The following is a 22479-nucleotide window of genomic DNA, read 5'->3' as shown; positions in this document are numbered from 1 at the left end:
ATCACAGAATCATCTTGGTTGGAAAGGATCTTTAAGATCATTGAGTCCAACCACCAACCCAACACTACCAAGTCAACCACTAAACAATATCCCTAAATAATATCCCTAAGTACACATCTACTCATCTTTTAAATACCTCCAGGGATGGTGACTCAACCATCTCCCTGGGCAGCCTGTTCCACTGCTTGATAACCCTTTCCATGAAGAAATTTTTCGTAATATCCAATCTAAACCTCCCCTGGTGCAACTAGAGGCCACTTCCTCTCGTTCTATCGCTTGTTACCCGGGAGAAGAGACTGACACCCACCTCGCTACAACGTCCTTTTAGGTACTTGTAGACAGCAATAAGGTCTCCCCTGAGCCTCCTTATCTCCAGCCTAAACAACCCCAGTTCCCTCAGCTCCTCGGAAGACTTGTTCTCTAGACTGTTCACCACCTTTGTTGCCCTTCTTTGGACTCACTCCAGCACCTCCATGTCTTTCTTGTAGTGAGGGGCCCAAAACTGAACACAGTATTCAAGGTGCAGCCTCACTAGTGGCGAGTACAGGGGGACGACCACTTCCCCAGTCCTGCTGGCCACACTATTTCTGATACAAGCCAGGATACTTTTGGCCTTCTTGGCCACCTGGGCACACTGCTGGCTCATGTTTAGCCAGACATCAATCAAGACCCCCAGGTCCTTTTCCACCAGGCAGCATTCTAGCCACTCTTCCCCAAGCCTGTAGCGTTGCATGGGGTTGTTGTGCCCCAAGTGCAGGACCCGACATTTGGCCTTGTTGAATCTCATACAGTTGGCCTCAGCCCATCGATCCAACCTATCGAGATCCCTCTGTAGAGCCTTCCTACCCTCAAGCAGATCAACACTCGCGCCCAACTTGGTGTCATCTGCAAACTTACTGAGGGTGCACTCGATCCCCTCATCCAGATCATTGATAAAGATGTTAAAGAGAACTGGCCCAAACACCAACCATTTTTTACCCACCGAAGTGTATGCCCATCCAAGCCATGAGCAGCCAGTTTCTCCAGGAGAATGCTGTGGGAGACTGTGTCAAAGACTTTACTGAAGTCCAGGTACACAATATCGACAGCCTTTCCCTCATCCAGTAAGCGGGTCATCTTGTCACAGAAGGAGGTCAGGTTAGTCAAACAGGACCAGCCTTTCATAAACCCAAGCTGACTGGGCCCGATCGCCTGGTTGTCCTGTACCTGCCCCATGATAGCACTCAACCTCCTCCACCCAGACAAATAAAAGTTGCAGGATGAATCGCCTGTTCTCAGTTGACAACTGAATACATGTTTTAGTCTTAAGAAAGACACTCATGAAAACCTTAAGGAGACTGAAATGATTTGAAATTATTTGTGGTATATTACAAAACAGTTCATTTTATTGAATTGTCATGATTAAAATCATTTCTACATTAAATACATTTAAGGAATTAAAAAAACCCAACAGAATAACAGTCTTTCTTGTCATCATCATGTCTCTTCCTTCAGGTGCAGTGAATAGAGCTATACCACCATCTGACAAACTGAGCCAATTCTTGAGCATTCTTGTACAGGATCATATTAATCAAATTACCTTAATAAAACCATTAGCTTACAGAATAAACATTTCAACTTTGAAGCCAGTAGAAAATGAGAATTAAATTAGCAGGAAGTCACACTATCTGCCAGTCATAAGACAGGAAGTTCTCTGAAAGGATTCTCATTGCTATGTAGACTAATACTATGTCCCCACAGCTGGCGGGATTCTAGGCAATGCTCAATTTGATTTATGTGAATTGTAAAATTGTGCAAAAATTGGTTTGTAATGTATTTTTAGCATTTGGATGAGGTTGTGCCATGAATAACTGATGCATTTTTGAGTGTATTCTTTTAGAAAAAAAAAATTGTTTTTACAAAACAATTGGAAATTTACGCCAAAAGCCTCCCAGACAAGGAAGAAAGCTTTATTACTGCAGCTTTGAGATGTGTCATGCTTGAAACATGTTATAGGGCCTTTATCAGAGAGAGCGTGACAGCAGTTTACTATAATTGTTCCATTATGTTTATGGCAGAACATTTTTTACAGAAACATGGAATTTCGATCCGTAGGAATATCGCAACAAACATAAACTATCTAGAAACAAAATGTGCCTTTTCTTTCCTGCTATATAAAATAAAAAATAGGTTTATGTTTAAAATGTTTTAACTAACCACTCCCCAAAATAAAAACCTGATTGAAACTGAACATGCTTTTTCCTCACTGCAACATTTTCTTACAGTTTTCAATACCATAGAAAAAGGAAAAGTTTTCAAGAAAAATCTCTGGGCATCAGTAAGACCCATAGACAAAGGATACTTTGAACCTTAGATGAAAAGGAAGAATTTCCTTAACAAGTACCCTTGATAAATGCAATACTGGCCTGCCTCTGCACATTCAGACAATGCAGGTTTGTAGCCTGGCCTATGATGACGTGAGGCGCTCCAGGTTCCCTTGAAATGGTGAAAACTCAACATCTCCTGATTTCCCATGTTCCAGTCTCTCCCTTCCTTGGGAAAAGCAGACAACCAACGGTAGTGTGGGAATCAGACACGTTCTTATTGCCAAGGGAGCTCGCCCCATCTTTTTCAAACAGGAAAAGAGAACAGCTCATCGCTGCTCCTATGACACCACCAGAGTTGGAAAGAAATCCCACAGTTACAGGAAAAAACGAAATGGGATTAGTGTTAACAGAGAAGGCTCTTGGAGAGCAGCTGTGAAAAAGTGAGGAAGTATGCGAGAAGCCAGGGATAACGAATGTGCATTGGGGAAGTGATGTCTCTTACAGTAGCACCACAGTATTTTCCTCCATAAATGGTGGACAATGAGATGTATCAGTTGGCAAGCACACATACAAAGACTAGGCAGGAAGAAATCAAAATCCAACCGACAAAGACAACCAAGACAAAACCACAACATAATCTTTTATTATAATCTAATTTACTTGGATGGTCTGACTCATGATTTCTGAGTCCTCAGGGTTTGCAGCACTGCTCCGCTTTTCCATCACATCAAGCCGCACATTTACCTTCTAAGTTCCTGAAAAGGGATTTGGGTTCGGTTGCTGCTTCTTGATTTCACCGCTCACCTGGATCAACTACAAACGCTTGTTTCAGTGTGCGTTTATCAAGAGAGGCCAAGGCAGTGTTTCATACACCCCCCGTGCCATCGCCCACCGAGAACCGCTCCCAGATGTACAGTTAAGGCCCTAATTCCCAAAGGGCTCCCCTGCACAGGGAGCAGGGAACCCGCGCACGCCTTCCGAGGGGGCGGACTGCCAAGAGCCTCTCACACGGCATCGCCCCACGGGCAGAAGATCCACGTTAACGTGACCGCATTTCTCCGCTCGCCAGGCTGCCCACTCCACCAGCCCGCTGCCGCCGAACTCGGCGGGTAAGGGCGGGGATACCGGGAACGGGACGCGGGGATCCTGCTTCACCAGCCCTCACGCTCCCCAGAGCCTACCGCACACTTAGGGGTCACGTTCACTTCGGCTTAAAAAAGCAGGAAAAGAGCGGATGGAGCCCCAGCCCGCAGGCGGCGGCGCGCACGCACGGCCCCGCGAGGACCCGCCGCGCTCAGCCGCCCTGCCCCGAGCCCCCCGGCCGCTGCAGGCCGCCGCCGGGCGGGGCCCCTCCCACCACGCCCCAGCCCACGGCGGCGGCCCCGGGGGGTCTGCGCAGCCCCGCGCCGAGCAGGGACCGCCGGCCGCGCTGGCCCTGCGCCCCCGCCTCAGGCTGGGGCCGGCCGGGCCTGGGGCAAGACCGGCCCCGGGGCAGGAGCGGCCCCGCGGGCGCCTCGCGCCCCCGGAGCAGGAAGGAGGGCGATGCCGGGGCAGCCCGCGTATCCCTCCGCGGCGCCGTGCGTGTGCGGCGGCAGCTCCTCGAGAAGCGCGTGAGGCAGCGCCGGGGGGAAGGAACTACTTTCAGGAAACTGGAGCGCAGGGCGGGCGCCGCGGGACCGGGGTGGGGGGACTGCTTTCCGCCCCGCGCTCGCCCCGCTCCTCCCGCCTCCCTGCCCCCGCGGTTATTTTGGATCAAGCTGTGGCGGCGGAAAGAGCCTGAAGTCAATGCTTCCGCCCAGTTTTCCTGCGAGGAGGAGGCGGAGGCGGCTGCGAGGAGGAGGCGGAGGCGGCTACGAGGAGCCGAGGCGGCGGCCGCTAATGGAGTTGCTGCCGGGGAGGGAGCGCTGCCGCTGAACTTCCCCGCGGGCCTTCTCCCTCCTCTCCCCCTCGTTCTCCGGCCGGGGGCTCCTCTCTCGCCCTGCCAGCGCCTCTCCCCCTCCCTCCCTCTCCGCTCCTCTCCTCACACAAACAGCCGTGACGCATCCTCTCTCTCCTCCGTCCCCCCCCTTCCCACCCCCGGGCTGGTTTAAAACGCCTCCCTCCCCCCGTCACCAGCCTTCTTCTTGGGGCCGCCTCGTCCACCCGCCGCAGCGCCCGGCGTCGCTTTGGAGGGGGTGTGAGAGCCCAGCCGAGCCGCTCTGCCCCCCTTTCCCCCTTCCTCCCCCTTCTCCCGCCCGCCCCGGCCTGTGGCGGCTCCGGTGTCTGGAGGAATTTCTGCCGCTGCCGCCTGCCCCGGCTGGGCGCGGGAGGCGGCCGAGTAGCAGGAGGAGGAGAAGGGCAGCAGCAACGAAGGCGGCTGCAGCGGGAGATGAGCTGCAGCGGGAGGACGGTGCGGTGCAGCTTCTTGCGGCTGGGAGCCTTCCCTTGTCTCCACCACCGTGTTCCCATTTAACTGGGAGCAGCTCAAGAGCAGAAGATTCGTGGTTGTTGCTGCTGTTTCCACCGCTACCTTCATCATCTGTAAAGCCAGGGGAAAATACGCTCCAGCGCTGGACAACAGGATTTCGTGTTTCCAGGATAAAGATCGCTACCCCCCCCCGCTTTTCCCCCTCCCTCTTCCTCACTTCGCAGCGCTGCCCGTGCCCTGGCCGGGGAGGGCAGGCCGGGGGGGTAACAATGGTGAAGTTTCTGGTGAGTTCTGGCTGCGCCCTGGCTGCGTCGGTGCTGCTCCGTCTGCCTGTCGGCTCGCGGTGAGGAGAAAATGAGCGAAGAGGCGGCGACTTCTAACAACGAGTAAGCGGCCGTTCCCCCCCCCCGCCGCGGCGGGTCCTCTCCCCTCCGCCCCGGGATGGGGCTGGGGCTCGGCGCGTCCCCCGGCTCCGCGCCCCACGAGGGCCTCTGCCCGCGCACGTATGTGTCCTGGCCTCCCCCTGCGCCTGCTGCGCATTTCTGCTCGCGTCCATGGAAGCCCAGAAGCTCCCTCTTTGTCAAGGAGCTTGCTTTAGAAGGGCTGCGAGCCAGCGGCCGGGAAAGCGAGGTTTGATTAAAGCCCGGTAGAAAACGGTGCAGGTAACGATGGTATCTTGGAGGGGGAGGACGGGTTTTGAATGTCCAGAGAGGCATCGGCACGTACCTCCTCTGATGTTATCCTATTACTTGTAGATATTTCATATGGAAACTAGTGTGTGGGAGCTTCATCCTCCAGGAAACTGCTCCTGAATTTTAATTGGATGAGTCAGTCAGTGTAAATACAGCTTAAACCTACCCTAAAGCCTTTTTTTTTTTTTCCTTTTAATAAGCACTTGGGACTTTTTTTTTTAAAAAAAAAGAGGAAGGGGACAGGTCAAGGATCTTTTAATATTTTTAATGTGGCTGGTTTGGAGGAAATCCAGAGGAGAACGTGTATGTGCGGCTGTATCACCCTGCATGTAATCTCTCTTTGCAATACATTTTGAGTCGGAGGAGATAAATATTTGTCAGAAAACATCCGAGTTCTTTATGGCATTGAAAACCAAATATAAAGTATTTTGAAAGTTCTTCTGCTACGGGGAAGTTTTAAGGTTGATCGTTACAGCTTCCGAGCTTTCGCGTTACGGTTTGCGATGTCGGTGTTTGCTGAGACTGATTTTATGAATGATGCGGTGCCGGCCGCGGCCATGGCGATGGGGAGGCAGCCCTGCGCCCGCCGTGTCCGCAGGTGCGGGCGGAGCAGCCCCCCGCTGCCGGGCTGCCGCCGGCTCTCCGCGGCAGGAAAGGCGGGTTTCCCCCGTCGCTGCCGGCCTCCGAGCAAAGCCTGCGCACCTTCCCGGGCTGATCCCCAAAACGCGGCGGGCTGATCCCCGAGGCGCGGCGCGGGCGGAGCCCCGCTGAGGAGCGGAGCCCCGCCGGGGAGGGGAGCCCCGCGGTGCTGGCCGCGGCGCTGAGCCGGGCGCGGAGTGGGCCGGGCCGGGCGGGAGCCGCTGCGGGGCTGGCAGCCGGGGCCGCCGCCATGTTTCCTTTTTTGTGAATCGCTCTCATTTGCATACCACCATCTCCATTCATAAAAAAAAAAATAACAAAAAAAAAAAAAAAGACTGTCATCAGCGCTGACCTGCGGCGGGACCTGCTCTGCCCGGCGCCCGGAGCTGCTGCGTGCGGCCTGGGGACCAGCCTGCGGCCCGCGGCTGGCGGAGGAAGGTCTCCAGGACCTGCTGTATTAATATGTGCTGTTCGCTGCTTGTTGACACAGTTATGTGGGAAATATCAGCTCGGGGAGGTTCTGGGAGCACGTGATCTGCTCCATTCATAAAATACCTGGCTGTCCATTCACTGCGCAGTACAGTGTCTGCATTCACAGCCCGGCAGCTCAGACCTGCGTGGCGAGGCAGAGGCGGCCAGGCCGGCAGCCTGCTCCGAGGGGGCAGCAGGCAGAGGGCTTACGCCTGCCAGCGTGGGCAGTTACTGTAAAGATGGGGGGGGGGAGTTGTCTCTATGGCTCGTGTTTGTCCTTTCCCTGTAAAGGAGCATTAGTTCAGAAGTCCCTTCTCGCTGTACCGTCGTAACGTTTAAGCAGGGATGAGTTTTATCGGGAAGACATTGAAATATTTTCCTCTTTAGAAATACTAACTCAAAAAATAAAATACTGAAAATAAAATTCATTGTTATGAACGTGTTTTCAAGACAGTATGTTAATCCATTTTGGGTAATTCACATTTTATTGAACGATACTGTCTTATATCTGCAAGATACCAACATAGTGTAGAAGGAAGTGGGTTGTACCTAATGAGGCATTTGAAAATGTTGCCTATTATCAAATACAGGTAACGGCGAAGACCGAAGAATTGATAGAAATCAGCAATACAGTTCATTTTTTGTCTGTTTACGTTGAGAATTTTACAGCAGATTAGTTATTGTCATTCCTCCTTAACCTGTGCCGTGGCTGAAGAGACCTCTGAAATATCGCAATAACAGATAAATGTTTTTAATATGGCATAAACTGTTTAGAGGTCAGTGTATTAACTTTGATTTTAAACACTTTGAAATCTTTCAAAAAATAAAATCGAATGAAACTTAGTGCTGAGGGATCCCTGAAGCAGACAATGTATTTTTTTGGTGTAACAGTTTTGTGGTTGCCAGTGTTAAAATGGTGATGTTCACTGCTCATGAATACACTATTTCATTATCTTAACAAATTACACTAAGGTGATCCTTAATTACACATTCATGGAGTGGACGAGGCTTTGTTGTTAGTGCAACCTAAGAGAATACCTGAAAGATTACTAATCTTTACTTAAAATGAGAAAGAAAAGCTCACATACAGTATTTGATTTGAGCATTGTGTATAGAGCTAAATGTGTATAACCTTACAAAGGACTATAAACCAGTGCTTTTTCTCAAAGAAAGGACTTTTTTTACTTTGGTTATTAAAATATCAGAAGAAAAATCTTTCTCTTCTTGGTTTCATTTGCCTTTTTTGACAGCATTTTTGGTGAGGCCAGAGTCATCGTTCCTCTTCGGTTGGTTTTGTACATAGCACAAATGTGTCACTTTAAATGACTGGGAAATATGATTGAAACTCCAAATAAGCTGTTTGTGAAAATAGGACAGATCTACAAATTGAAATTCATCGTATATTAAAAGTTTACTGTGTTGAATTTTATTGGTATAATTGATGATATCAATGGCCTTGAATTCATTAAGTAATCTCTGGGTACATAAGGGCAAATATGGGTACTTTGCAATGCATTTTATGTCATTGTGGCTACTGGGAATATTCTGGTAACTGAGCATTATTCTTTGTTTATAAAACTTCATTTTATGGTGTAGTATATAAATATTTGCGGTGTCTAGAGTTTGAGCTTGGTTAATGATGTTAAATTCTCGGTGGTGGGAAACATTAATTAAAAAGCTGCATTAAGGACTACTAGGTTTCTTGTCAGTCATAAACATATGGAAGGCAACCTTATAAAATTCCGATTGCCAGGGATGAATCTTCGTTGGTGATTTTTACATTGTTCTTGTAATGATGTACTGTATTTGTCAGGTATTAGTTAAATGAGAGTATTTCTATACCTCCAGATAATGATTTCCCCCCTGCCCCCCCGTCAGTGGTGTTTTGCAGTCAGTGTGGTCAGCATGAACACAGTGTGGTGTTCACAAATACTAACAGTTTTTAAATGAAGGAATTAGTAGGATTTGTGGACTTGTGGGTCAATTCGCCGTTCATGCAACTTAACACAAATGTCAGAGCAGGCAGGTCAGCAAGCACTGTACCAAATTCCTGGTTTGATGGCAGACTTTATTGCTGTCTAGAAATGCTACTGAATTTCAGTGTTAGGTAAAACAGAATAATTGTTACGTTACATAGTCCCCATTCAGTAGGGATGAATGATGACAGGCTTAAGATGGAGTCTGAGTTGCTGTTGGAGTCTGAGTTGCTGTTGTTGAAAAGTAGGAGCACTGCTTTATTGGCTTGTTTACTTTCCTCTGTATTGCAGGTGGGCTCTCTTTTTCAGGGAGTGCTTGTGCTCTTGAATTATATTGAGTTGTTTTTCTGTACTGTATTTTTACAGATTCAGACTGTTACATGCTAATTGTTTTGCTACATAAATATAAGTAATCTTATACTCATTTTCTGAGATAATTTAATTCAAGAGATTATAAATTAAAGAAACACAGAGTGTATACTAATGCTGTATGTTATCAGCCTCTAGATTATGATGTTATAAACATCCTCGAGTGTTGATATGAAAAAGTAAAGCTGAATTAAATTTTTAAAATACTTGATACCTTCATGTCTTCTTTCAGTATTTATGAAAATACTGTTTATACTTCATTTGTGCTTCAAAACTCCTTGTATTACAAGCCCAAATACTGAAAGATGAGCATGAAATTGTATCACAGAAAATAAAGCCAACTGGTTTGGTTTTATTAGTTCTGGGAGGATTTTAACACTTTTCAGTAGGCTGTTTTTCTTTCTGCTATTTAGGGCATATATGGACTTTGGAATTATTCATCCCTTAAAGTCAGGAATTTGTAAAAAGAAGTAAGAAATGTTTTTTTTAAGGGAAGCGTCTGCTAAACCAATTCATTATATGAAATCAGTGCAATTCTGACATATTTTGTTTTGGGGGAACGGTTCTTTTAGAGAGTCCTGAGGAGGCTTTTCCAGTCTTATGAACTGCTTCTTGCTGTCTCTTTGGCTTATATGTTACATGATGCTATTTTGAAGGTGAAACTGAATTTGCATGTTACATAATCTGGAAGTCAGGGTTTTTTTTTGTTTTTGTGTTTTTTATTTATTTTATTTTTAAAAAATTCACCTTAACAACATTCCTTGATTACTGTGGTATTGCAGAAAAATGCTTTCTGGATGTTTCAGCATAACTGGAGCCAGTGATAATACTCGAATTAAAAAAAAGACGAGTGTTTACCTTGTTTGTTCATTTAAAATTTATTGTTCTTGAAGTGTTAAAGTGGCAGTGAGGACGTCAGCATATGTTTCGAATGTAGAGACATTTCTTGAAAGGAACGTATCTTGACAGGATCAGAAGTCACAGGATTAAAACTGAAGGCATTCCTGGTGGTTTTTAGGCTAAACACTGTCATTTTTGTTTGCTATTTACCCGTTATTGTGTATATCTGGAGAAATAGTATGCACTCGTGATGACTTGATGGGATATGACAAATGCCAGAAACAAAAAATACTTTCGAGAATATTGACACAAGTTTGAAAAGGAGGCAAAGGAAATAATTTTTTTGGTTTTTACTCCCCTGATTCAGAAAAAGTAACTATGATACAGCATACAATGTATGTTGTCTTAAATGGTGGTGTTCTAACATTTAAATGTCTGCTCTCTCCCTCTTCTTTCTTGATTGGAACATGTTGCAGTTTCCTTAAGGAATTTGAAAGATAGCTGGGAGTTGCCATGTTGAGGATCACAGTTTCTTTATGGATATATCTTTGTCTTTTTCTCCGTGTTCTAATGTGCAATAACATTTAAGCAAACAAACTTTAACCAGCACAGTTTGCACAGTTACTGAATGGCTGGAACTGGTTGTAAACAAAAATTAAATGGTCCCTGGAAATATAGAATTTGTTCCTCCTTTCTCTCCCTTGAAAATGTTAATTCTTCTTTCTGAAAGCCCTTCTATTTGTGAAGTATTTATTTAATTATTGGTGACTAATGTGGTACAAATATTCCAAATTAAATTCAATAAGATGTAAACATATTTGCAACATTTTTATGCTTTCTAATAATTTGTTAGGTGTATCTTCTAACCAGTCTTGGTATTCAGCAGAAATAATCTTCAGGGATGCTTGTTTTTGAGGGAAGGAAGGGGCCTGGATGCTCTTTTGGTATGCTGCATTAACATATATTTCTAGACTTAAGACAATAGCAATAGATACTTCTGTTGCACTTATTGTTCCTGTACTCTGTAAGAGAAGATTTTTTTTTTTTGGATTATGATCTAGTAAAATCTGTTGGCTGGCACAACTCCATGTGGTTTTTCTCATACATGAGGTGGTATCATGTTGTATATGGTAACGTATTTTATGGTATATGGTACCAGGGTAAACATGGTATCTCTCCTACTTGAAAAATAGGAATCAGTCTCTAAGACTATGATGGTATTGAACAGCGCTTACTTGTAGGAAGTAAGCAGCCATTTGAAGTGCATGTGTTTTCATATCTTTTCAGCTTATCTTTTACATAATGTTCATGCTGGTATCTGTGATACCAGTTTGTTAAAAGAATATATATTCGTTTATTTATATTCAGTGCTTTATATTCACTGTTTTTCTCCTACATATGACAAGAAAAGAATTAGAACAAAACCCAACAAATCTTTAGATATGCTGAAGGACAAAAAATGTACATTTGAGTGCTTTCAGTACTAAAATTGTTTATAAATGGGGCTCTGATTAAAGTGCTCCCTTCTGATTCCCAGTGCTCCAAATAAGGTGGGGGGAAAAAAAAAATAAAAAAGTCCCAATGTAATGATGATAAATGCATCTATATATGCAAGGAGATCACAAACATTTTTTTCTCTTAAGAACTCACTGTCATATGACAGTAAATACTTCAATTGAAACAGGGAAAATAGGCCATAGAAACTTCAGCAGTTACTGTGCTCCATTCTGCATTGCTGCCTGATACCAAACTTCCATTCAGAAGCAAATATTTTTCATGTGTGTGCTACACAAGAATTCCCCAAATGTGTACTGTTGAAACATCTAAACTGTCTTAAAAATGAGACTGTAAGAATCTTTTTTTTCCTTCTTCCCGCCGCCCCCCCCCCCAATGTATTCATTCTTCTGTTTGAAAATTTTGACTGCTGCTGTTTGTGGTATTTTATTTAGGTGAGGAATTCTTGTAATCTGTACTTCTGCTACAGAACTCACCTCTTCAGAACCCCTAAAGAAATTCTGTGAGCCGATGTTTGGCTTGAATGGTTTGCGAGAGCAAGCATCACTGAAGTCTATGGAAGAGTTGTCCTTTTTTCCCCTTTTTTTTCAGAAATGAAACTCCAGAAAAACAGTACCAAATAAACAGGTCTTCCCCAAGACCATCTGACAACTGTTGACAATTACCCTTTTTCCTTGACTTGTACTGATGAATTGCGACACAAACTGAAGTTTCTCAAAGCAAAAATGAAACTAATTTGTTTCAGTTTTAGTGAAGTCAAATGCTGTGAATAACGAAGCGTAGCAACAAGAGGTATCAAGAATTTCATTAATAAAACAAGTCATTACTGAAAACTAGTGTGAAGTTTATTCAAAATTGTTACTGAGGCTGCCTGCCTTCCCTAAATAAACACAGAACTGGTAAGATATAACTCTTAGTGAGGATTCCTGCCTGGGATTTTTTTCTTTCAGAAATTGTGCAGAACTGTTTTGGTGAGGTGGTATAAACCTTGAGGGCAGAAGTGATTTCTCTGTCTTTAACCTTTTGAAAGGATTAAGTAAGGGTGGTGAAAGGTGGGAGTACAGATCCTGCTCTGATTTAGGAATTTTTATGTAGCTTCCTAGAAACTTTTCAGCCTCTCAGATGTGATGAAGTACTCTGTGCCCTGCGTGTTTCTTTCTGTGCATGGCGTGCTTACTCTGGATCCTCGCACAGCATGCCTTAATGTGAAGCCTGTGATTGAGGCCGATACATGTTAAGCCTTAAACAAGAACACGTTTTTGAAAGGTGTAAAGAAGCTAATTCAGGATTTAGAGTTGAGGCCTGTACATTTAAAATGGGAAATCCTGTTCTTTTTTTTTTTCATCTGGCTGACCTTATGTACCAAACCTGTATGTTTTTAAGCACCAGTTAGTGTTGCTAATCGCTAGTCTTTGCTCCCTTTAGGACCAACAGTAGACTGGAAGTTTCCTAGTAGGCTAGACTTAGGATAGGTATGTTTGTGCCCTCTTATTGTCTGTCTCATTACAGGTTCCACTTGTAGTTCAGATGCTACTGATCTGTGCCACTGATACTATGCAAAAAAAATCTGAGGTTGCTGTCTCCTACTTTGATTCTGCAAGATTTTAAGGGGAAAAAAAAACTGTAGAGGAAATTATGGTTGCTAGTACCGATGGTACATAATGAGTGTGCCAAGTGAATGCAAAGTTGTAAAATGAAATGCTTGAGAATTTTCAGTCTTGAGAACTGAGATTGATTGTGTGAATATAATCCATGTGGCCAGGGGGTATGAATTTTGATGATTTTGATAATGAGACAGAGACAGGAATATAATCAGGTTGCCTGGGTTCTGCTCTCAAGCCTTCAGTATTTGGAAACACCCATTTTCTTTTTTTCAGCACCTTGCCTCATTTGCTGCTCATCCTGTGCCAGAGAGGGGAACTACGCCTTTTGATCACGCACAGGTGGTGCTGTGTAATTGAAAACTGCATCTTAATAAGCCTTAAAATTCTATAAATACTAATATTGAAAAGTAAGGCAATGTTCTAACAGTTTTATTAGGGGGTTGGTTTGTTTCTGCAGTTTAGTCTGGTTTTAGTCTTTAATCTTCCGATTTCAACTATGGGAGTATTTCAGATATTGATAATATTGCTCTAATTTATCCAGACTTGTAGCATCCTGTTTCTTATATTCTTTCTGCGAGCATGATTTTTCTTAATCCTTATCTGAAAGTTGGGGTTTTGGTGTTGGGTTTATTCCACCCAATTTGGAAGTGCTCTCTAGTGTAGTATGTTACTACTACTCTAGTGTAGTAGTGTAGTATGAGAAGTTATTTGAGGGAGTAATAAATTTGTTATGTTGCTTCTGGTTTGGTTCTTCTAAGGCAATAATGATGACTGTTATGAGAAGTCATTCCACTGTGGGACATGTACACCTAGCAGGCTAGTTCCAGAGTGCCAGTTAGGCTGTTGACATGTATGGGCATATTTGCTGTGGAGGCACCTAACCATATGGATTACCATTAAGCCTGGGTTTCTGTGGTGTCACTCGTGTATCCTACACGAGTAGTGTCATACTTCAGGCATCTAAGTACTTGCAGCTCTCATTGCAACAAAAATGCCAGTTGCTTGTCATTTCTTAATCAGTAAATATGTTTTTCTAATTAGATCTTTTTTCCTACATCTTTTTTTTGGCAATTGGTAGGTAAAGTATATTGTTTTTAAATTTTTTTACTATGTTCTGCTCTGTGGTTCCTGACGAAGTAAGAGTGTCTAAAATCAGGCTGTTATTACACAACTGTTCTTATACATTAAGGCACATAAATGTCCTGACTGAATCCTGCTTCATCTTCTACTTCTTTCAGCCTCCAGAAAACTTTTTAATGGATGTGTAACCACTGCTTAAACAATCCTGTGATGATCTCTAGCACAGTACTTTCATGCTTTCTGTATTTGTACTGAACGGGTCTAGCTTAAAATATCTTGTATTGTCTTAGCTGTACTCAACTTGACACATCCTCTAGAAGAGCCCCCATATGCACCTTAAAATGTACGTGCTTTGTTACTATGGTGATAGAAAAGAATCGTGCATGTTAACAGCCCCGCTTTAGGTAATGGAGGATTTGCAGAAATCAGTTAAGCAGTTGCCTGGGGCACTGAAAATTTTGTCCATGACCATACCTCCACCCCAGCCTCTTGGCTACAGGCAGGCTGAGGGAATCTTGTTGTGGGTGTTCTGGTTTGGCCCAAACCAGGCCAATTAGTCTTAGAGAAACCAAGGTCACTGCTAAATTCCTCACTGCTTATGAGTGAAGAGCCAAAGGGGGGTCGCACCTGCAGGGGGGAGCAGACAGGGCAGGTGACCCAAGATTGACCAACGAGGTATTCCATCCCACACACGTCATTCTCACTTTCCTATTTATCACTAACCCACTGCCTCCTGGAGGTGGGGCCCAGGAGGGAGGGGCCCTCCTGTCTCCCACTGATTGGTACCAGCTTTGCCAGTTTCCAGTTAAAAGCCTGCAGGTGTGATGGCAGGGAGCTACTGCCTTTTCCCCTCTGCCTGTGCTGGGGGGAGCAACTCTGCCTGAGGAGGATTTCCAAGCTCTCGATCTTGGTTTTGTACATATTTGTATATATTTGGTTATTTCTATTATTATTGATATTATATTCTTTTTCATTATTATAGTTTATTAAAACTGTTTTAACTTTCCAACCCATAAGTCTCTCTCCCTTTTCCCTTTCCCTTTCCCTTGGGGCGGGGGGGGGAGAGGGTTAACAGAGAGCATCTGCCACCTGGTTAATAGCTAGCCCAGCTTTAAACCTTGACAGTGGGATTAGATGCTTCTCTGTTTTCAGATTGTTTGGGGGGTGAAGAGAGGTTTTTGGTAATGTTCTCAGAAGAAGCTGAAGTAGCATTGCCTTATCACATGCTTTTAAGTACCTTACGTCATATACTTAGGGTGCTCTGCACAGTGTAAAGCAGATGCTTGTGCAAGCATGTTATATGTTTGTCACTGATACAAAACCAGTTTTGTTTTTCTTTGAACTCCCTAGCTTGACAGTGCAGGAATTCACTACCTTTTGTTTCTCTGTTATGGCTGCCTGCAGGTCCTGCAAAGGGAGGATATGTCCACATTTATTCCCCTGAAGCAAGGTAGAAAACGTGAACTCTTCTTCATCTATTAGTTGAATTCTGGGTGAAGAACAGGTCTATTCAAGGAAGCTATTCCAGAACAAGACATGAATTTAGAGTGCTATAGTTCAGTATAGTGTAATTTGCTGTGGGGGGCCTTTTATTCTCCTCCTTCTGGAGTAAGTTGTGGTTAGCTAGGGGAAAACTGATATGCTTAGTTGTCTAATTAGAGAAGCTTTTCAGGTTCTCCCCTCTCTTTCCTTCTCTGCTGTACCTTTTCAAAACTGAAGTTTTCTTGCATTAGTTTTGTTATTTGTTTTTGTTTGTTTGTTTACTGCTGAAAGTGGCATACCTTTTTGTGTTTTGAAGTGTGTTGGCTTTTGGAGAGACCCGTCCTTGTAGGTTTCGTTATGGTTTTAGCGTTTTAGCAAGCATTTTTCTGAGCATTTCTCTGCATTAGTGTTCTCATACAGTTTATCCTGAAAAGCTTCTCCAGAAAATAAGACACTGGTTAGTGTCTCTTTGAGACATTTTGACTGGCCCACTGAGCACCCTTACAGGTCTTAATACCAGGGTTTTGCCCTTGAGCAATGCTGGCAAGAAGCCTGTCTTTTTGCCACTTTGGGAAAACAAAAACATAACCCGAATAAAAACATGTGCTTCCTTTGCTGTAGAAAGACAGAATGCTTCCCACAGGCTATGAGTTCATTCTTCTGTCAGCAGTGAAAGGAGGAGACATTAGAGAAATGTTGAAAATCAATGTCGAGTGACTTCTCTGCTGCAGAAAATGCAACTTTTTTTGACGTTTGTGAACAAATCTTCCTGAAGTAGAACTACGATTATATGTATAGCTTCTTCTCTGAACAAATTCAAAATGTATGGATTAGACTTGTGGAATAACAGGAAATAAGTTTACCAAATCTGTTATTTCAGCTGTTTTTTTAGGCCTGAGCAGCTACTTGGAGGTATAGGATTGGCTTTTCTATCTTTTGGCAAATCTGTGCTGCCTGAGCTTGATACCCGCAACTGAAGCTCAATGGATGAAATAAAAGCTTTAAGTAAGCTGTAAAGTCCTCATGCTCCTTCCAGCTGGAGGGTGCAAACAGTGATCTTTGATCAATGTATCATCCCAAATAAGGCATGATGATCCAAATTTTTGCCATGTGCTTCAGGAAAAGATCATTTCAGTAGAGAAGGTGCAAGAGATATCCTACTTAACTTTCACATGTCAAAGGAATGAACAAGTGTCACTTCTCAAAGGCAGGAGTAATTTTGGCCAGCTTTTCTAAGGTTGCTTCACAGTTTGTTTCCAAAGCAATCACAATCAGATGGTGCAGAAATCACAGTATCTTACAGTAGAAAGGATCTGCTTTCTACAGTTTTTGTTCCTTGTCTAACTTACAGTTAGGTATTTTACAGTGGAGAATGCATAATTGTTATTTCCCAATTACAGCATTAATATCTTATGATCTACGGTGTATTTGGGAGAGGGGATTTTTTGCAATTTTGATACTCCTTGGCTGAGACAAATATTCCTTTATTTTGTCTATATAATAAAATGGTATATTTGATTCCAGAGAAATGCAGTCTTAACAGTTAAATTGAAAGATGCTGTTCAAGCTTTTATCATTAACCAAGAAAATCGGTTTGGTTATATTGTGTTTTCAGTAGGATGCAACTTCTGTTGTGTTGACTTACACTGGAAAATGGTGTTCTCCAAAGGACTGTTTTTGCTTTCCTCCACAATGAGTTCTTACTATAGCTCAGCAAATAATTTTGTCAGGAATTGCTTCTGTTTGACTTTGGGATATGTCCTTTGGCAATAAAAATGCTGATCAGAAAGAAGTTCTCTTGGTCTAACCCTTTCTTCATGTGTTGTTGCAGTAGATCACAAGAAGCTCAGATTGATACTTCTCAAGATTTAAATAGCCAGGTAGTACTTGTATGCCTTTAACTTCCATAGAGAGCATGATCAGAAATTGCTCTAATATTTGACAGCAGAACTAGGGAGGATTATGCATTACTTCTGTTTATCATTTTTTTAAAGTTTGTTTTTTCCTAATGATAAAACTTCTGTTCATTCATGTTCAGTTTCTTGAACTCCATTATATACCATTTCCTTCACAAAGGAAAACGTTTTGTGTGTGGCTTACTCATTTCAATATGTAGCCTTGCGGCAGCAGTTGCCCAATGTGGTGGTTGAGGCTGCTACCAAGCGAGGTTCTAAGATCCACAGGAATTAAGTTGAATTCAGTATTAATGATGCTATTTGGGATTGCATGAAATTATCTGTCTGTAGCTCTGGAGATCTGGAAGTTGATGCTCCTTTGTATAACTATGCAGAAAAGGATATTCACAAGCAAATCTTCATAATTCTGTGGGTGTTTTAAGAGATGTAAATCTGAACTTCTTTTTAAACGCCCCCTCCCCCAAATGGTATGAAGTTTTGTAGTGGTATAACAGGTATGTGCTATGGGTGGGTTTGTTTTAGTGGCTTTTGATAGACTATTTACATAATTTGAAATACTTAACTCTTCAGAATGGGTTTGGGTTGTTTTTTTGTTTTTTTGTTTTTTTTCTGAATCCTTTCTGTCAACCTGTGAAGTATTTCAGAATAAGATAAAGTTGCATAAGTGCACAAGCCATTTGAAATAGAAATAAAAAGAATTCCATTAATGTCCTGCATTTTACCAACACTGACAAATCCAGTTTCACTAAATAAATATCACCAGTGCTGTCATTTTGACACACAAAATAACTTTGTGTAGTTAATAGCCACCTCTTAAAGCATCTAAAGCAAATTTACAGTTGAGATCAGTTAATGAAGGGAGAGTGGGAGTAGATTTATTTAAAATCCACTGAATTTAACTGCTCACTTGTTTGCTTTTTAGTGGTAAAGCAGATCTGTGGTTTGAAATGGTTTGGGGAAGTTTTTGTGACAAGGCAGATGATGGTTCAGAACTACTTGAAAACTACGAAGGGGTCAGCTACGGTTTCTCCTTTCTGGGAAACTGGAAATCTGCCTTTGAAAATGTTCAAGAAACTTGGTAACTGAGATATTGAAGATCTTCAGAGATGCAACTAATACCTGCACAAAGCGTTCCAAGGACATCACAAATTAATAATGATTTCATACTATATTTTATTATCTTAAGATGTTAATGCTGCTATTACCTTAAGATATTAAAGCTTTACATAAAAATGTGAGAATTGCCGTAAAGGATCTGGCAAAAATTCTTGTTGACATCCTTTCTCTGACTTTTCCACTTGCTATACTTCATTAAATTTCATATGCATCTGTTTCCTCATCAGGAAGTTTGAGCTGAAATAAGTTATTTGTTTCTTGATTCTTTGGTAGAAAACTTTACCATGTGGTTGTTTGGTAGGACTTCATTTTACTTTAGCAGCAATTTAGTTTTGGATGGCATATCTCTTCTTAATGCAAGTGTTGTGTTTTTAGGCGTTCAGAAGTTGAAGCAAACTGAAACGGCTGTGCCAGAGTATTCAGTTTTAATCTTTTGGTATAGTTTGCTGTTCATGTTTGCATGTTAGAACTTGAAATTAGTTTTAGTAGCTAAATAGAATATTTCAGAACATCGTATACTGCACGGGTGTTACTTCTCTTGACACGGTTTCTCTCACAAGAACCATGTGAATAAGGTGATGAGATGAAATGGTAAGCACGATGTTCTAGGGAAGAACTTAGCAATGCATTTTTGTTAGGAAATGCATTGAATTTATGGTCATGTCAGTGTCAACTGCTTGCTTTCTGACACTAAAGTAGTATTGAAGGAGAAAGGGGATTGGGAGGTCCTGGTGCTCTTGGGCTTTGGCCTTGAGCAAGGACCTCATGAGGTGTGGAGGGGATCACCTGTGTTGCGTTCTGTCAGGGCTGGCTCATTAATAGTTCAAAACTGTTTGTTTGGGTTTTTTTTAAAGATGCTACTTTAGATACATCTAAGGTTCAAACAGAGGATTTCTTGATTAAAAGTTAGGTAAATACTTCAAAATTTATCTGTGTTCCATTTACCTGTAGGTATGTTTGTCATTTTTGTACACAAATCAAAATGTGCTTAATAGAAATCAGTTGAATGCAAGGAATTTCTAACTGGTTGTTTGGGCCAAGGCAATACAAACTGTAAATGTGAAATCATGTGGGTTTGAGAGAGCTGCTGAGTATTTTAAATAACTTTTTTCCCCTCATTGCTGTTAGTGTTGTCGGACTTCTTGCAGACAATTTCTTAGAAGTAAATTACAGCAGGGCTGTTCCCGTTGTGTGCAACGCTTTCTCAGCTGTAGAATCTTGATGATGTATTGTCAGTGAAACTGTCTTGTTTTTTCAAGGTGGGATTAGAGAGATGAAGGTATCAAATGAAAATAAGGGTGAGGGGCAATGGAAGGGCAAAAGTAAACCTGCTGTAAGAGCTACTTATGTCTACAAAATATATCAATTCCTTTACCCTTGTTAGAGCTGGGCCTTCTGCCAAGGCAGATCTGCTGTTCCAGCTGGGGCTCGTAGCAGCGGTTGTGACTGCAGGAGGTGATATATACCATTCTTTTACTTCTCAGTGGCACTGACTGTTACCAAAGTTCCCTTTCTTTGCTCAAGTTTATCCTTGCTAGAAGTTAAAATGAAAGGCAATAGAGACAGTAAGACAATGCTGAAAAGATAAAGACGACTGACAAGGAGAGAAATCTAAGGCCTAGTTTAGGTATGCATTTAAAGGTCAATTAGGCAAACTAATGGCATTAAGTTTCTAAAATTATTTTAGATGCCTGTCTTGCTATTTGAAAGCTCTTCTTGTAGCAGATTTTTAAGCCTTTTTATTGAAGTATAGTACAGTGAACATTAGAGTCCTTTATTAAGGCTGCTTCTCATATTGAGTTATTTCCCTCTCACCCAGTGCATGGGGTTCTGGAAAAATACCTAGTAAACTCCACAGCCTAACTGATGTACTTTTGGAAGTGTTGGAAGCTATAGATGGTTTGTCTGAAGAACTGCTTCCAGTCCTACCAGTGGTATCCATGGCACTAGTAAGAAAGCATTTCTAGGCAATTCTTATCAGCTTCACTTGTTAGCTTTCTTGCTAGTTTTAAAGAATGCCCAAACGCTATTCTGAAACTTGAAAGAAAATGCAAAGAGAAGTTTAAATGTCTCTGTGGGGTATGCAGCTGACACTCTTTATACGAAGAATGACAGGCTTCACCAGAATGGCTGGTTCTTAAAGCAGAAGACCATGATGCTGGAACACATTAGAGCAATGTTATTTATATTCTGCCAAAAGCCATTATCCTGCAAGACTTATAAATATGTGTTGGCTTTTATGTGTGTGGTAAACTCTACAGACTTCCACAGAGATCTGTAGGTCTGCTCAGAGTGATATATTTAAATTTTTGCAGGACTAAAGCCCAAGTGCTTGCAGAAAAAGATGTTTCTAGTTGCAGGCATATGCTGATTATTCAGTAGTGTGACAGAAGTGTTTCTATGGGATTGGTCTGTTAGGATTGGATTGTTATTGTGCCAAAGTAAAGAGTTTTTACATTTAATAGTATTTGATAAAACTTGTTTTAAGAAACCTGTTTTGATGCACTAGTATTTCTTTTCAACAATTTCTTCTAAGCTCCCAGGGGCTCTTATCTGTCCAAGAACCCTATTTTTAATTTCTCTGAATCCTTTACTTTTCTTCCCCGTGAAGATTTATTATTCCTTAAAAGTATCTTCAGTTAGCTACTTTAAGCCCTAAAAGTGCCCTTGTTCTGTGCTGTGTCTTTTCGTCACCCTGTGACAGAAAATGAGCTCCTCTGTTTGAGGGGAAAGGCCTGTACTTTGGATCTTGGCTACCAAATAGAGCAGCTTTTCTGTTCGCCCCACAGCTGCTGTTAATGTTTCATTCTGCAACTGTTAGAGGATGGGCAAGTAACCATCCTCATACGAGACAAAAATATAACTCCATTAGTCAGCTGGCGTGGGTTGTTGAAGCAGAAATGCAGGCAGTATTTTCTCCTGGTGGAGAAAAATCCATCACATCCTATTAAAGTTGCCATTAGCTGACTGTGGGGGAATGTACATTTCCTGAATCCGCGATTGCCTGTTCTCCTTACTTTGATGGCTGTCTACTTTAAAACTTGTAATTTAGTCATAACTATTATAAGATCATGTTACATCTCTGGGGTTAAATCTATTTGACATATAATCTGTCTGAGAAAAGCCCTTAAGAAATAATGGTGCTCGACACTAACTGAACCTTAAATTATTGTGGCGTGAATTAGAGAACCTTGTTCCTAAAGAGGTTCTGTGAGCTTTCTGAAATCTATATCGCCCTGTAGGACTTTTAAGATTTAGTATTTTAACTTTTAGACTATTTAGTATTTTAACTTATTGCTGTTAAAGCAACTTCAAAATCCATGTTCCAGGGGTGGGTTTGTTTGGTTTCTGGTGGTTGGTTTGTTTGTTTTACAGCTGTCTTCTGAAGGTTGAAAATATGATAGGCTAGTGGCATCTTTGACATCCTCTTGCCAGTGTTCATTGTAAGGTTTAAGTGAGGGAGAGTTACAACCCTTCAACTTTTTCACAATAACATTTGAACCCTTAAGGATTTTGGATGTTTAATCTTCATGACATGCGATTATGACATGCGATTATGACATGCGATTATGACATGCGATTATGACATGCGATTATGACATGCGATTATGACATGCGATTATGACATGCGAAGCAGAACCAAGAAAATATAAAGGTGCCTTCTTTTCATAGCTGCTTATCAATGGAAAGATAATTCTTTGTTACTCTGGAAGTGGCAATTTTTAGTCATGTCTAGAGCAGTGTTTCAGTAGAGGATGACTTTTTCTCTCTAAGGCAAATACAAATGTGGTCAGGCTGCCTCTGAGTTTAGTGCTTAGAGATTTTGTTAAGGAATAAGGTGGCCAAGAGATTTTACTTCTTTAGTTGCTTATGTCCTTTTTTTTTCATGAAGGATGGACAGAGAAATGTTCAAATATCTTAAGTTTAAATATTCATCCCTCTCAATTTAACGTGAGGAGTGAATGGCTCGTTACAATAACACTTCTGGGATTATTATATCAAATGTCATGGATCTGTGATTGCACATTACAGGTGTATTAACACCTATAAATTAAAGGCAGAATAT

At 42.3% G+C, this 22479-nt stretch overlaps 1 protein-coding gene across 3 annotated transcripts in view; it reads left to right on the top strand.

Annotated features, from left to right (window-relative positions):
* The first annotated feature begins 4440 nt into the window (after positions 1 to 4440).
* The window catches only part of SPRED1 (sprouty related EVH1 domain containing 1), a 68064-nt gene continuing 50025 nt past the window's right edge, over positions 4441 to 22479 (top strand). For 2 of the 3 annotated variants that reach the window (XM_068398779.1, XM_068398780.1), the window contains exon 1: positions 4441 to 5099. In XM_068398779.1, coding sequence (XP_068254880.1) covers positions 5068 to 5099 — 32 coding nt within the window. In that variant the 5' untranslated portion in view covers positions 4441 to 5067. Of the gene's footprint in view, positions 5100 to 5332; positions 5376 to 22479 lie in introns of those variants that run through there. The other variant, XM_068398781.1, reaches the window with a different exon arrangement.

This window comes from Nyctibius grandis, chromosome 4 (genome assembly GCF_013368605.1).
Source record: "Nyctibius grandis isolate bNycGra1 chromosome 4, bNycGra1.pri, whole genome shotgun sequence".
NCBI lineage: Eukaryota > Metazoa > Chordata > Aves > Nyctibiiformes > Nyctibiidae > Nyctibius > Nyctibius grandis.
Note: the sequence above shows the minus strand (reverse complement) of the source record. Positions and strands in the feature narration are given on the sequence as shown.